At 32.8% G+C, this 15200-nt stretch overlaps 2 protein-coding genes across 4 annotated transcripts; both read left to right on the plus strand.

Annotated features, from left to right (window-relative positions):
• The first annotated feature begins 435 nt into the window (after positions 1-435).
• On the plus strand, positions 436-5278 carry LOC100267716 (large ribosomal subunit protein uL3y). Of its 2 annotated transcripts, none has more exons than XM_002263017.4 (6): positions 436-559; positions 1661-1764; positions 3017-3127; positions 3529-3833; positions 3945-4354; positions 4757-5278. In XM_002263017.4, exons 2-6 carry the CDS (start codon positions 1680-1682, stop codon positions 5013-5015), a joined length of 1170 nt encoding a protein of 389 aa, XP_002263053.2. In that variant the 5' UTR covers positions 436-559; positions 1661-1679; the 3' UTR covers positions 5016-5278. The 2 variants fall into 2 exon arrangements, with proteins under 2 accessions (XP_002263053.2, XP_010657984.1); XM_010659682.3 differs by having other exon boundaries at positions 504-559; positions 1653-1764.
• Positions 5279-11266: 5988 nt separating this feature from the next.
• Positions 11267-14821, plus strand: LOC100255705 (uncharacterized). 2 transcript variants are annotated; one of them, XM_010659679.3, is made up of 3 exons: positions 11267-11374; positions 13462-13871; positions 14530-14821. In XM_010659679.3, exons 2-3 carry the CDS (start codon positions 13581-13583, stop codon positions 14671-14673), a joined length of 435 nt encoding a protein of 144 aa, XP_010657981.1. In that variant the 5' UTR covers positions 11267-11374; positions 13462-13580; the 3' UTR covers positions 14674-14821. The 2 variants fall into 2 exon arrangements, with proteins under 2 accessions (XP_010657981.1, XP_010657980.1); XM_010659678.2 differs by lacking the exon at positions 11267-11374 and adding an exon at positions 12438-12729.
• The last annotated feature ends 379 nt before the right edge of the window (positions 14822-15200 follow it).

Consider the following 15200-nt stretch of genomic DNA (forward strand, 5'->3'; position numbering starts at 1 on the left):
GAATCTTTTGCTTATCTTAGTATGTTTGTCTTGCTTATCTTGACATATATATTCTTATTGTTGTTCATCTCGTTCATCTTGATATGTCGATTCTCTTTGTTGTACATTATTTTGATCATCTTTGAGGCATATTATTTCTTTTTGTTATATACTTATCTTGTTTATCTTTTTGTTGTAAAATTTCTTTTCCTTGATACTTTCTTGAAGCCAAACATAAGATAATCGATAAATTCCGCAAGTTAATTACCATTGAGGCCACCCCCATCAAGCAGGGTCGGGATTTACATGGGCTTAGGCCAGACCCAATAGTTGATGGGACAATGGAGGCCGATCTGGCCCATGACAAAAACGGCCCACATGCCCGCAGCTAGGGTTAGGTTTACAAAACCCTAGTGTCCATGAATAAAATGATCCAACGGACACTATGAGCCTTTCAAATCAATCCCATCCGTCCAATCACATCCAAATCCCTATAAAATCCCTAAGCGATAAGTACCTAGGGTTTCAGAATCAGAGCTGCTCCCTCGACTGATCTCCTTTCTCAAAGTTTGTCTTCGAGGTAACATCGGTGAATTCCAAATGGGTTTGTTTCTTATTGAAATTCTCAGAATCTGTGTATTTGGTTGCTAAGAAAACAGAGGAAAATAGAACGAAAATTATTACCTCTTATTTTTGGATCTTGTTTTTCCATGTTCCGTAATATCATTTCCTTACTTTTTCTCAGCAGCCGAACGGGTTTTTAGACTGTGACGCTTATTCTTCCCTAAATCTCTTTGTTTAAGACCTTAAAGATCATATCTTTGTGTACATGAGTTGTACATTGATGATATTTTGCCTTTTATTTTTATGAGAGTTTGATATTATTTACTTCTATTTTCTGATTTTTTTTACATGCTTGAGTATGATTTTCCCTTTCTGGGTATTAATTGTATTTGATTATTTTTTTGTGTATAAGTTTTCTCCTATTTTATGAATAATTGGATGGTCTTGTGCTGATCTGAATATGTTGAAGTTGCCCATTTCCAAATAATGATTGAAATGCTCTCCCCAAAACAACAGAATGAGTAATCAAGGCTGGAGTCTCAAAAGGGCTCTTTGCCAAATCCCTAATTAGGGTTTTTGGAAAGAAACATCAATGAGCCCGAGATTTGGCGGAATGGCTGCCATAGGCCTTTGGTTGGGGACCATTTTTTGTCATCTGTTGGATATGATGGCAATGATATATGTTTGCGGATCAGAGATGTATTTTTCCCTTAATAAAATCGAATTTTTAGACCTAAATTTGGTTTTAAGTATGAAATTTTGTTTGGAATTGAAAATTTTCTAATATGAAATGTGTACTATTGCACTTTGTGAACTGACAATTTTATATTTTGGTTGATTTAGGATTTAATAATTTGCAAATTTTCAATTTGATGGTTTTCTTGGTGTTTTCAAATTTACAGATTTAGATTTTTTTTATTACAAAAAAATAGGTTTTTTTTATTCATTTTTATGAATAAAAATCAGTTGATAAGTTTTTTTATTATGAATTTAATCTTTTGTTGTGGTTAAATGCTTTCATATTCTTTAATAAGCATCTAGCTAATGCTGATCAACCAGTGATTTATCTTCCATTTACTTAATAAGAAAATAAATATGAGGTCTATAAGTTTTGCAGAGAAGAAACATAAGGCAGCATGTCTCATCGCAAGTTTGAGCACCCAAGACATGGCTCTTTGGGATTTCTTCCCAGGAAAAGAGCTGCCCGTCACAGAGGAAAAGGTTTCAAATTCACCTTAATTTATCATTCATGATGTATAATTTTCAGTTTTACATGTACCAATTTCTAAATTAGAATCTGTTATTGAATTATTCTAACTTTGTCATTATCATATATTGTGTTTTCTCATTGTTTTATATTTGCTTGTTACTAAAGCTCATGTTTTAGCTGGTGGGTATGGCGGCTAATACTTATTTCAAATGATCTCTGGTCCATATTTTGTCGTGTTGTACCATATTGTTTTCATTTGGGAATGGTGTAAAGTGCATGTCCAAGATGGGAAAAAGGAAACATTTGCAAAATGCTGTTGATCTTCATTTCAATTGTTGTACAGAACATTTTTATTTAATATTCCGAAAATGGACTAATATTATATTGAATCCCATGGAGTATTGATGATGGGCATGAAGTGGATTATTTTAAAGTTGAGTGTGCTCTGCTAGTATCCATGCTGTGCGGTGAAACAAAGAATTTTTAAAGTCTGTTGTGGTGGTTTCTTATTTGGCTGGAACAGGAATGCTTGTGGTGTTCTTATTTTGTTAGAGTGTTAATGATAGGTTTCTAGGGCCAATTTGGTAGGAAGCTTTAGATCGTTTGAACCGCAGTTTGCCTGTGGAGCAAATGAATGGAGCATTTGCATCCTCACACTCTTCGGTGCAGTGGCTGCTTTCATGATTTTGTTGTGGCAACTTCTGATCCATGCTTTATCTCACTGATTGATTTTCTGTATTTGTGAACTAGAAAAATGGTGCTTGGAAATTGGGGTGGTGTCTCACCATGTTATGTTGAAAAAACATGTCTTCATATAAGAGCATCTCCAATGCATAATGCTAAACACAATTTTACTATTACTTTGCCACATGAAATATCTTTGCATGTTGGAGCAACAATTCTAAATGCAAATGATATACTTTCGAGGATGGCATCCACGTTAGCATCCTCATTGGAGATGCTCTGACCACTGTGAAAGGAAGGAATTAACAATGTTGAATTGGTTAAAATATATTTTTTTTAATTTTAATCCATTGTTCTCTTGAAATTAGCCCTTAGAATTATATATGGTTCTTTTTTATAATTTCTGGGAAATTATTTTGCTTGTGAGCCAACTTAATACATCGTTTTTCTTCTGAATTAAATTCCTTGCTTGGCTTCCACTTAATAGCTGTTGAATAGATTGTGGCTTGTATAGTTTCATTGTTTGTGCTGTAATACTATTTTGGTTTATTAATTATTTTCTTTGTGGGGTTTATGCAGTGAAGGCCTTTCCCAAGGATGATCCAACAAACCCTTGCAGATTAACTGCTTTCCTTGGATACAAAGCTGGCATGACCCATATCGTCAGAGAAGTTGAGAAACCAGGGTCAAGTGAGTTTCTCTACCTCTATGCATAATTCAAAGTCCATCCATAAGTCATCTGCCACTCTAATTGGTAGAACAAAAAAAAAAATGAATTCACATGTGAAACTCTAATCATAATCTGCTGGAAAAATGTTATGATTGGTAAGACAATAGTTACCAAGTAACTCCACCTCACTTTGATGAGTAGTGCATGTATGTTCAGATGGTTCCTTTTGTAAAGCAAATGCATGGTAATTAAGCCTGGATGTGCTCTAATTTTGTGGGCAACTGATTATAATTGAATAGGAGGAAACCACACTTGACAGCTCCAGGAAAAATGTGGTTTGCACATCTAAAGCATTATTATTTTTTAATTTAATTTTGTCATGCTGCATCACTGTATTCATGAATCACTCCCTCCCTAACAGAACTACACAAGAAAGAAACATGCGAAGCAGTAACTATCATAGAAACGCCACCAATGGTGGTTGTTGGTGTTGTTGGTTATCTCAAGACACCGCGTGGCCTTCGTTCTCTGAATACTGTTTGGGCCCAGCATCTTAGTGAGGAGGTGAAGAGGAGATTCTATAAGAACTGGTGCAAGTCCAAGAAGAAGGCTTTCACCAAATATTCTAAGAAATATGAATCTGAAGATGGGAAGAAGGATATTCAAGCTCAATTGGAGAAAATGAAGAAGTACTGCAATGTGATTCGTGTTTTGGCCCATACCCAGGTAGTTTTCCATCACCAATATTTGGGATTCAAAGACTTTAGGTTTCACATTTATAAATGCAAGTTACCAATTATTTGGCACTGACATATCCTATATGGAATGGATTTGTAGATTAGAAAAATGAAGGGCCTGAAGCAGAAAAAGGCTCACCTTATGGAGATTCAGGTGAATGGTGGAGATGTTGCTAAGAAGGTTGACTATGCCTATGGTTTCTTTGAGAAGCAGATTCCAATTGATGCTATATTCCAGAAAGATGAGATGATTGATATCATTGGAGTAACTAAGGGTAAGGGATATGAGGGTGTTGTTACCCGTTGGGGTGTAACTCGCCTTCCTCGTAAGACCCACCGTGGGCTTCGCAAGGTGGCCTGTATTGGTGCCTGGCATCCAGCTAGGGTATCATTTACAGTTGCCAGAGCTGGGCAGAATGGTTACCATCATCGCACAGAGATGAACAAGAAGATTTACAAGGTTGGAAAGACTGGCCAAGAGTCCCATTCTGCCATGACCGAGTTTGACAGGTTAGACATTTTCAGTCCTTTTCTTTTGAAAGCCAAAAGCTGTTTTTTAAGTGACCCTTTAATGAACTTCGCTTTCTGTTTCCCCTTTGTTCATCAGTTTTGGGTGAAGCACACTTTAGATTGGTAGCTTACCAGACTTCAAGGTTTTGAAACATATTTTAGAAAATGAAATCATTTTCCTTAATCCTATAGGTTGTTTTGGAAACATTTGATTTGAACCAATTGATTTTAAAGCTTGTTAAAATCATATACCCATTGCAAATTCAACATGGAATGTGGTCAGAAAAAATTCTATCCAAAAGAACATTATTATGTCCACACTAGGGCTTTATAAGGCAAAACTTTTGAACAGATCCTTAAACCAAGTTACGAATTTAAGTGAGACTGATTTGTGGTAATTAGGACCGAGAAGGATATTACCCCAATGGGAGGATTCCCACATTATGGGGTGGTGAAAGACGATTACCTGCTGATCAAAGGATGTTGCGTGGGACCAAAGAAGCGAGTTGTCACATTGAGGCAGTCACTGTTGAAGCAAACATCTAGGGTTGCTATGGAGGAGATTAAACTCAAGTTCATTGATACATCCTCTAAGTTTGGCCATGGTCGCTTCCAGACAACCCAGGAGAAGGCCAAGTTCTTTGGACGGCTCAAGGCTTGAAACCAGCCTCCAAGGTTGAAGAGAACATTCATCTTCTTTCTTTCAATTGTTACCTGCATACCAAGGTTTTTAAGACATCATTCCCCTCTTCCAAAATTCTCTATTATGTGCTGGGATTTCAGATTCTGTTGCTGTTACTTGGATTGTGGATTTTGGATTTTGTCACTATTGCTTCCATAAAAGCCAATTTTGCTCTGAACTTCTTGCCTAAGCTATTCTTTATATTTAATAAAGAACACAGAGGTTAGCTGTTTTAGCTTTTATACATTGGATTGAGTAGTGATGATGGGTATGCGGAGAGTAGTGATGATGGAAAAACTAAAATGGATTCATGTTGGATCTCTGGACCAAAGTGACTAAGATCTCAAGATTTTTAGGCTGTTTGGTGGTTGGGGTTGGATGATCCTGGCTTATGTAGTTGTGCTGGCTTATCTATTTAGGTTTTTGATAATGCCATTCTAATCAAGGTTTTTAGGCTATGTTTGATTGGGAGTATAAGAAATAAAATGTGAAATATGGAAAACATATTTTATATTTATTTAAAATAAAATTTATGTTACATTATTAGAAAAAGTATGAAATTTTATTATTATTTAATATTGTTTGAATTTTAACCTGACCTTAATTTGGATTAGGTTGGGACTAAGATTCGGTTTTAAAATATTTATAATGCATATTATCTTATTTATTATATCATATATATTTTATTAAAGGTTTTTAAAAAAAATACTATAAATGGATTTGAAATTATGCAACTCCAATTCAAGTTTAATTCGATCAATTTGAGTTTAACTTGATCAACACGAGTCTAATTAAAACAACCCAAAATCAATTGGAAATTTTAAAAATAAATAAATTGAGGTTTGAGTTACGTAGGTTAGAGTTTGGGTTGAGTTAAGCTTAAATTGATTATTTTTTAATTTGGATTTAGTTTGGGTTAGCCATCAACTCGACCTACCGTTTGGGTTAGTCATCGACTCAATCTACCCATCCAAATTGCAGCCTCTACCCATCCAAATTGCAGCCTATGTCAAGAACGAGGGGAGAAGCAAATAAAGCTTTATTCATTAATTCCTAGGTTAGTTAGAGTGTAGGTCCCAAACAAACCAGATTATTTTAACAAAATACGCCCCTAGACGTTAATTAAATGAATGAACATAAATGAAAAAGCAAACCCCATTTTTTCATTATTGCATTTTCTTCACATTAATACTTAAATAACGCTTTAGCATCTTAAATTCAACTGATTTATAGACTTATTCTTTCAACTATAAATAAAGGGTTTATAATAAAAATCAATCCAAGCATGGGTATCTCCAACACCACCATGATATTGCTTGCATCATTTGTGGTGGCTCTTTCACAAATACCAATCCATCTTGCAGACACCCATCAAGCCTACAAAGAGGAGTCCTTCGTGGATATGATTGATCCAAAAATTGGAGTCAAAATCCAAAACATCATGGGTAATGGATCAGGAGAGCAGATCAGTGTTCATTGCAAATCCCAAAAAGATGATCTTGGGACTCATATTTTAAGGCCCAAGGAGTCTATTCAGTGGAGATTTCCACCTTCAAAGTTCTTCTACACACCCTTCAATTGTAATGTAACATGGGGGCAGCACTCAGTGAGCTTTGATGCTTATGATTTTTGGAGGGATAGTGGTAGTAATACCAACCGTTGCATGCAGTGTGTTTGGAGTGTGTCAAAAGATTCAATTGTTGGAGAGGGTTTATGGCCGTACCCAGATCTTATCATCAAATGGCCAAAAAATTGAAACAATTGGTTAAACTGTAATCAAGTTGTTAATTGAAAGTCATTAACAGCCAAACACACAATCGCCTCGGTTGATTCCCAAGGCATTTTTATCTATGTGAATTTGCTCGAGTTGAGCTGTTTTTTCTTCAATTATATCCCTTAACTTACGATATTTCACATCAATAAATTTGGTTTCGAGAATGATACATGATTTATATTCATGCCACTCTGGCGATCATAATATATGATGAGGTAAAAGCATTTAAATATTTTTTTATTGTTACATTTATTATTGTAAAAAAAAACAAAAAATAATAACTTTTTCATACGTGTTACGAAATAATAATGAAAATAGCATTTTATGAACAAATCAACGAAACTCTTAAATATGAAAAGACAGAGTCTACAAACTACGATAAATTCAAATGTCAAATTACTTAATAAAGCTTTCTTATAGGTATCAAATCAATGTTGTACGTGAAACTTTCTAAATTCAATCATTTTCTAGTCATAAAATTCGAAATAAATTTAGTCATTGATCCATTTTCTCATGGGATTAATTAGGAGTCCAAACCTTTGAAATGGTACACATATGACATGATAGGTCAAATGCTATATGGAGAATCCAATGTAATACATACATACATGGTTTAGAGGCTCTTTAATTATATAGTTAGGTGTTGTTGAGAGATGGTCAATGTTTGTCTTCATTTTCCTTCCTTTTTGTGTTGAAACTTGTGTCCTTCAACAACTTGTGTCTTTCCATCCAAGAAATGATGTGAACTTTGAAAACTCTATTTGTGGTTGAAGGGTTGCCTTCATGCTAATTATTATTTAGGGTTTCCTATTGTAACTAAAAGGCAACTTTTAGGAAACTTCAATCAAATTTCACCTCTTGACTTAGAGATTTCTCTTTCTTTTCTCTTGTACCCTTAATGAACTTTGAATAAAAGGATGATTTCACAAGTTTAGTTAATAATCGGATAGTCCTTCCTAACTCATTTCTATCCAAATACTCACGTACTTTTATAATATATTTTTGGTCCCGATGTGTTATCCCCTTAAACTATAGATAATGCGATGATGTTTTATTGATAATGACTACGTTTTTGTCTTTGTATCATTATTATAAGCACAATAATTTATTTTCTCTCTTTGATATTAAAAACTGATAATGATTACGTCCTTGTCCTTATATTATCGTAGATAATATCTCATCGTCTTTAACATAAATTTAAATTTTACTCGTACTAGCAAAATAAAGATATAAAATGGCCATAGAAAAGTGGGAATTTGACTTGTGAACAAGTCATGTACATCACTCACATCTAATCATATTGGAAGGAAATTAATGATGAAAATTTAAACTTGGTTGAATGAGTATTAATCATATAATTAACATGATCAAGTTGAATTATTTTGGATTTGGAATTGATTTGACATTCCATCTTGAGAATTATTAGCAAGTGGAATCTACATCTTATACATTTTATCAATCAAAAGCAATCTAATCAAATGGATGGAAAATTATGCCAGCTATGAGACACCCTATGGGCCATCAAAATCAGGTAAATTCATCATTGGATTGGTTAACATTTGTCAACCAATCCCATCCAATTTTTTTTAGTAAATTATCAAAAATAAAAAAATAAAAACTCCATATTTTCTTCTTTTTACTTTTTTTTAATATATTAAAACTAAGATATAAAATTACTCATAATTTATAGAATAACCTAAAAGTTTTATAAACCAGAAACCTACGATGATCATTCAGTATTATATCAAATGTTTAATTCGAATTGTTGAATCGTATAAAAATAAATGAAATCAAATTATGAATAAATAAAACTAGGATGCAAAGTAACAAAAATAAAGTACAAAATAATGAAATCAAGTATAAGATATAAAATAATAAGACATTAAAGGAGTGTTTGATAAAATTTTATATTTATTATTTAATAACTTAAATTGACTTTAAGTTAAATTATATTTAAGTTGATTTAAAATTTATTATTTAATTTTTATTTTAAGTATTAAAGTTGTTTGATAAAATTAACTTAAAATTGATTCTAAATCATCAAATGGACATATTTATCTTCATAAATTATAATTAGGATTAAGGTGATTGTAAAATAACAAAAGAGATCATTGAGATAATTAGGATAAAAAATGATAAAAAGATAAAATGAAGATATTGATTTAAGAATAAGTTAATTGTTTTTATTTATTCTTTAAAATTGGTTTTGAGTTTTAAGTCATATTATTAAGTTATTTTATCAAATATACTTAATTTATTTAATAACCTAAATTAAATTATTAAATCATTTTAATTTATTAAATTGGTTTATCAAACATCCACTAAATCTAAAATGTGATATCAAAATAAAACCCGATGCACCGTTATGTATTACTAATTAGGTACTATATATCATTCACAAAGGTCCATTGATATATAATTTTAATCTTGCTTTTAATGGTAGGAAGGTATGATTAATTTTAAAATTTTAAATAAATGAAAGTATTTTGCATCCACATGTAAGGAAAGTAGATGTCAAGAGCATATTGTAAAAACAAGGTATAATTATAAAAACCATAGCCTTTTTATTATTAATATGATTTTTTTTTAAATAAATTAATATTAGTAAAAGTATAGTAGTGATTTTTTTTTTTATTTACCCATGCTTTCTCATACAATTCCTTTTTCTTTAAATTAATCTAAAGGGAGCACACCAAATCCCTTATTAACTTTATATTTCAAAAAAATAATGTAAATTTAAATTAAAATTTTTTTTAAAAAAATAAATAACCTGAGTGGAAGTGAAGTGGCAGTATGGCACTGAAATTGCAGGAGGGCACATCCCAAAATCTTCCTTCTCTAGAGATGAGAGTCACCTGACACTGAAACAACCCAACAAATAGATAAATTGATTTTCTTTTTCTCTCCCTCTCTTTTCTTTACCTCAGTCACTGCTATCATGCCTCCATGCCTGAGATAAAGTGGCAGATTGGCAGGTGAGAGAAAAAAGAAAGAAAATTTTAAAAAGGCCTACACCATCCATAGACTATGAATATCCCTAGCTTCCATCCATTTCTTTGTTTTAAATTGACTTGATATAATAATTCAAACTTTTCAAATTATTAAATTTTAAATTTTCAGAAAATTATGAGATTCTCATTTATTTAACCAACATATTAACTTTATAAATTAATATATATATTTTAAATAATTATTTTAAAAATAATTTTCAAAAATTCTATCAAACATTTAATGTGTATAAAAAAACATTTATAAATACTACGACATATTTCTAATCTTTTTAAAGTTATTCTCGAATGAGATATTACAACCGCTTAGAAAATATCTAAGCCAAAAATTATTTTTTGTGATATGATGCATTATTAGTGATATAATCAAAATACTTTTTAAAATTTATATGTAATTTTTTTTATTTATAAAAGCAGTACAAATAAAAGACCCAGAAAAAGTTGAAATAACTTGTGGGGAAGATGAAGGGTGGCTTGAGGTAGACAATTAGGTTGAATAAAAATATATATATATATATATATATATATGTATGCTCCAATGTAATTTTCAACATATGCTTTAGTGCAATGTCATTTCTTTTCATGGGTCCCTTCTCTTTTGGAATTGTCTTAAATGGATATAGAAAAAAAATGATCAACTTTTCCTTGAAGTGACCCTTTTCTATGAATGGGGTATTTGTTTGTTTCAACTCAAAATTTCAACAAAAAGCAAAGTATATTTGTTTTTGTTTTTGTTTTTTTTTCTCCATCTTACTTAGGTTTTATTTGATCATATGGGATATTGAAAATTTGAAAATTTTCTTCTTATTGCATGTAAATTCTCATATTTTTCTTCCCAAAATCAGTGAAATGGCTCTGATTTCCTATAGAGAATTTGAGGGTTTTATTTGAAATAGGTAGTAGATTGGGCCTTTGAATCTTTCTCAGACATGGTGATTGTCTTGTTGAAAAAAAAGACACTCACTCAGTGCATTGGAGCCAAAAAGCTCTCTCTCTCTCTCTCACTCACTATTTCTTTTTTTTTTTTTAAATATCATTTATGCTGTAATTATTGCTTCATTTCTTTCTAGAAGTGCTTTAATGCTTGTGAAGTAAAGCCCTCTATGTGCTTGTGTTTGTGTGAAAGGGAGAACCTAGTATAGAATGGTATAATACTTTTTGTGTAAGTGATTTTTTGAAAATATTTTAAATTTAATTTTTTTTATGGTAACTACCATAAAAAGTGATGATTAATTAAAAGTTGTGAATGTCATTTCTTTATACTTTAATTTAATTATTTTTTTCTTTGAATTTATTTATGTTTAATGGTTCAAATTTAATTATGCCAAGTGTTAGGATAGAATTTTCCTCTAAATTTTAGCTTTAGTCTCTGTGACAAAAGTTGTGGGTTGCTGTCACCAGGTTTATTTTTTTAAGACAAATTGTGAGGAATAAATGTGGGTTGTTGTTGAGGTCTACATCACACTCTCTTTTCTGTGTAGCTCTCTTTCTTTTTGTTGCAGACCCATTTCCTTCTTTCTTCTCTTCAATCATGGCAGGTTTGGTACTGCATAGCTGTAAGATATCCAACATTGATTCTCACTTTTAATATTTTTTTCTTTGGTTATTTTTCATGTTTTCTTGTGTTTTGATTTCCTCTGGTTGTTCTTTCTATGGGATTTTTGATCATGTACCTTCCCAAACTCCAATCCCACAAAAGCTAAAGTATAAAATACTAGACTGCATCAGCCTTGTTATTTAGTTTTTCCTTTTTATATCTTCTATGGCAGCCTTTTTCCTCTTTGCCCTTCACCTTCCTTTAACTAGGAGATTAAGTGAGATTATGTGAGATCTTGCCCACCTTTCTAATGATGACACCCAAATGGTTTTGTTGGGTTTTGTTGGATTCTGCCATTCCGGGTTTGAATTGGTTTTAAGTTATTTTACCAAATATACTTAACATGTTGAATGATATCTGAATGAGATTATATATGATAGCACCCACCTTTCTATGATGACGAATATACTTAACATGCATAGTGTATTAAGTCATCTTAAGTCATTAAGTTGATTTACTAAATGTGAGTATATGAGATATGTCGGCCTTTCTATGATGACACCCAAATGGGTTGAGTAGTAGTGCATACAACAAAATATACAAGATCCTCCAATTTAGGCTAATGGATTGATTGGTGCTAGGAGAAGGCTCAAGGGGGTCAAGGATCTAGGAGTCTCAATGGTGTTTCAAAAGTGACCACTTTTAAAAGCAAGCATAGGCCAGACTTGGCCTTGGCTGTCCAGACAGGAAGGGCCATTCTTTTGATTTCTTTTAAGCTTGCTTCTTCAGACAAGGTATAGTATCTATTAAGTTAGGCATCAAGATGATGCACACCAAAACATAAAAGAGAGTGTACTACTGGTATTATCATGTAACTGTCTTTTACATTTTTCTATTGTGTATAAAGCTAAATGGGGGTGAGCCACAATTCTTTAAATAATGCTTGGAGATATGTGGGTGTCTTGTTCTTCCATGGCAAGTAAGCCATAGAGTACAGAGAAAAAAGAGACTAAAAAATTGGTGTTCCTGCTTCTCAGGACCACATCCAAATGCCTTACAGCTTCTCCTAAGAGCAGGTGAGTTCATATTTCTATGGTCATAAACTCATGCTTTATCAATTCAGTTCGGTCTCCCCAACAACACAAGTGTGATTCCTTGTTGAGAACCCACCCAAAAGTCCCCCCATCCCCATTTTTCCCCTCATGTCATTGCCCTTTTAGGCCCTGCCTGTGAATAGTTCAACCTCTCAAGGCACCAATATTCACAATTCTGGTCTTGAGATCCTGTTTTTCTGATTCTACACCAGATAACCGTCGAATTTTCTGGCTTGTGCTCTAGCTTTTCTAGACTGCGAACTACAACCCAAAGAAAAGGGTCAGTTGTTTTCATCATCCTGTAGTTTTTCTCCAGATGAAGAGCTCATGACTTCATTTCTGTGAATGCAGATCAATTGAACTAGTTCATTACATTAGATTTGACTTGTAGATATGCTGAAACAACCAAAGGTGTTCCAGTTGGGTTTCATTGCATTTGATTCAAGTCTTTCTTCAGAGTATAGGGAATGGATTTCTCTTGTGGTTATATGATTTGCTTCTTCTCTAGTTTTTTCCTTCCCTTTCAGTAATGTGGTTGTCCTAAACACTCAATTTGAGCCTCTGACTGTTTCAGAAACAGACAGTAGTGTCATTTTCAGGTGGTTTCCGAAAAATGCTTTTCCATTTCCCCCCTTTTCAGTTTCTGAAGCATCTCCTAGGAGCTCACCAGTGTATTCAGAGACAAAGTTTTGAGTGTTTCTTCCTTTTCAATCTTGAGATTTCGTGTACACTTTTTTCACAGTATAGTCTGTCTTTTACTAGTTTCCAAGTCTCTGTAGGAGGCACTGTTAAGAATGTGATTCTTCATGGAAAAAATTAGCCTGTTTGAATGGGAGGAAAGTGTCAAGGAAACATAGGATGAGCCTAGAAATGGGAATTTCATCATTGGTTGGATCATCTATAAGCTTCCAAGGGGCAGCCCAAGGAACTCTTCAACATGCCTTTCTTTCCTTAAACCCTATACAAATCCCAGAATTTTCTTGGTTTTATTGACTGGTTTTTGTCTTGGCAGGGCTGATGGACCTACAACAACTAATAGCTGCAGCAATTTTCAGTTAGCTTAGCTCCAAGAACCTTACTGACTACTCACAGTACTCACCCCCCCCAGCTGTATCTTCCCAGAAGGCAACCATGAATGAGTATGATTCTGAAAGATCAAAGCCCTGGAACATCTACACCAGCTCAAACCCGAGCCCGTCTCAGCCAGGAATCGACAGGGAAGCTCCATGGAAGAACTTTGGAACATCCATGAATGCCATTTCCTTTGGATTCGTTGCTACCGCAATCTTAATTTCAATGTTCCTTATCATGGCCATCTTCGAACATTTGTTCAGGCCCACAGCTTCATTTTCCTCGCCTCAGGACATGAACGGTGGGTCTTTGGAATCAGGATCGATCCATAAACTCAGAAGCCTAGAAGCAGTGAGTCATCTACCTCCTGAATTCAATTCATTTTGGCATACCTGAGCTTCATGTTAGTTCATATAGAATATGCTTTTCGTGCTGCAGTTTCTTTACTATTGCCTCGTGTTCTATGAATTTGTGTTTTTTATTCTCTAGCCCTGTTTTCTTAAGATTTGAGAGAATCAATTTTCCCACTTCATATCTTCTCAAAATATTTTGAATTTCCGCTTCGGTTATCATTTAATTCAAATTTTAGTTTAAATTTATAATAAAATTTAAAAAAAAATTATTCTAACTAATATAAAGAGATATTTTATATTTAATGAAACTTTTATGATATTAATATTATTTTTTAAATGCTATTATTTCGGCTTCAAGTTCAGCTATCAACCAATTAAAAGCTTTTTTCCATGTGAAGTAGCCAAATATGCCTTTTAGCCCAATTTTTCCCCACAAAAACATGATTAAAATACTTTATATGGGGCTTGAGTTTGATTACGCACTAAATCACTTTAAAGTGCAAAAAATTTGAAGCCTTTGTAAAATTAGGGTTTAAGATAATTGCTTTGAAGAGAGTCTATAAGAAGAAAATACTTGGCTAAATTTATCTCCTTCATTATTCTTTATATGTTTGTTAAGCCAAACTAGTCTTAATTGGATGGGTTTTTTGTGACAGGTGTCGACATCGTATTCATCGGATTTTTCGGTATTGATGCCAGGGGAGAGGTACCCAACCCACATTGCCCAACCAGCTCCCCTGCCATGCCCAAGAGAAGGAGTGTATTGGCCTCAACATGAAAATAATTTTGTATTTGCTTAGACTATATGATACTTGAATTTCAAGCATATCAATGTGAATGTATCTATTTTTCACAAATGGGTCAAGCTTATACTCACTCTTCTTGAGTGCTTGCCCCCTTTCAATTTTACAAGATATTTTATCCCATCATACCCAACTTTAAATCTGAGCTTTTCAAGTGTGACTAAATCATATCATGATAAACTTTTAATCTGAGCCCTTGATGTGTATGACTAAATTTGAATCGGTAAACAAAGATATAAATAAGTGGGATAACATAGGATGAAATAAAACTATTGTTAAAAAAGAAAAAAGAAAAAAAGAAAACCATTACCATTTTTTATTGATTTCCAAATATTGCCCAAGAAAGGGTTGGTCCAAATTTTCATTCCAAACAAATTCTTCAATCATGAGATCTTTTTTTTATTATTATTATTATAGTTAAAAGTGAAAAAATATTGATATTATGAAATGTTTATTAAACATAAAATAATTTTTTTTAATTAACTTGAGTTTTAACAAAAAAAAAAAAAAATCAAAAGGACTTA

This window comes from Vitis vinifera, chromosome 12, assembly GCF_030704535.1.
Source record: "Vitis vinifera cultivar Pinot Noir 40024 chromosome 12, ASM3070453v1".
Lineage (NCBI taxonomy): Eukaryota > Viridiplantae > Streptophyta > Magnoliopsida > Vitales > Vitaceae > Vitis > Vitis vinifera.

Excerpts from the sequence above, each read along its gene's own strand:
- LOC100267716 (XM_002263017.4), top strand. The coding sequence starts at position 1,680 with ATGTCTCATCGCAAGTTTGAGCACCCAAGACATGGCTCTTTGGGATTT. Across the intron at positions 1,765-3,016 it reads TGCCCGTCACAGAGGAAAAG|TGAAGGCCTTTCCCAAGGAT; the intron begins GTTTCAAATTCA and ends GGGTTTATGCAG. Across the intron at positions 3,128-3,528 it reads AGTTGAGAAACCAGGGTCAA|AACTACACAAGAAAGAAACA; the intron begins GTGAGTTTCTCT and ends CCTCCCTAACAG.
- LOC100255705 (XM_010659679.3), top strand. The coding sequence starts at position 13,581 with ATGAATGAGTATGATTCTGAAAGATCAAAGCCCTGGAACATCTACACC. Across the intron at positions 13,872-14,529 it reads AACTCAGAAGCCTAGAAGCA|GTGTCGACATCGTATTCATC; the intron begins GTGAGTCATCTA and ends TTTTTGTGACAG.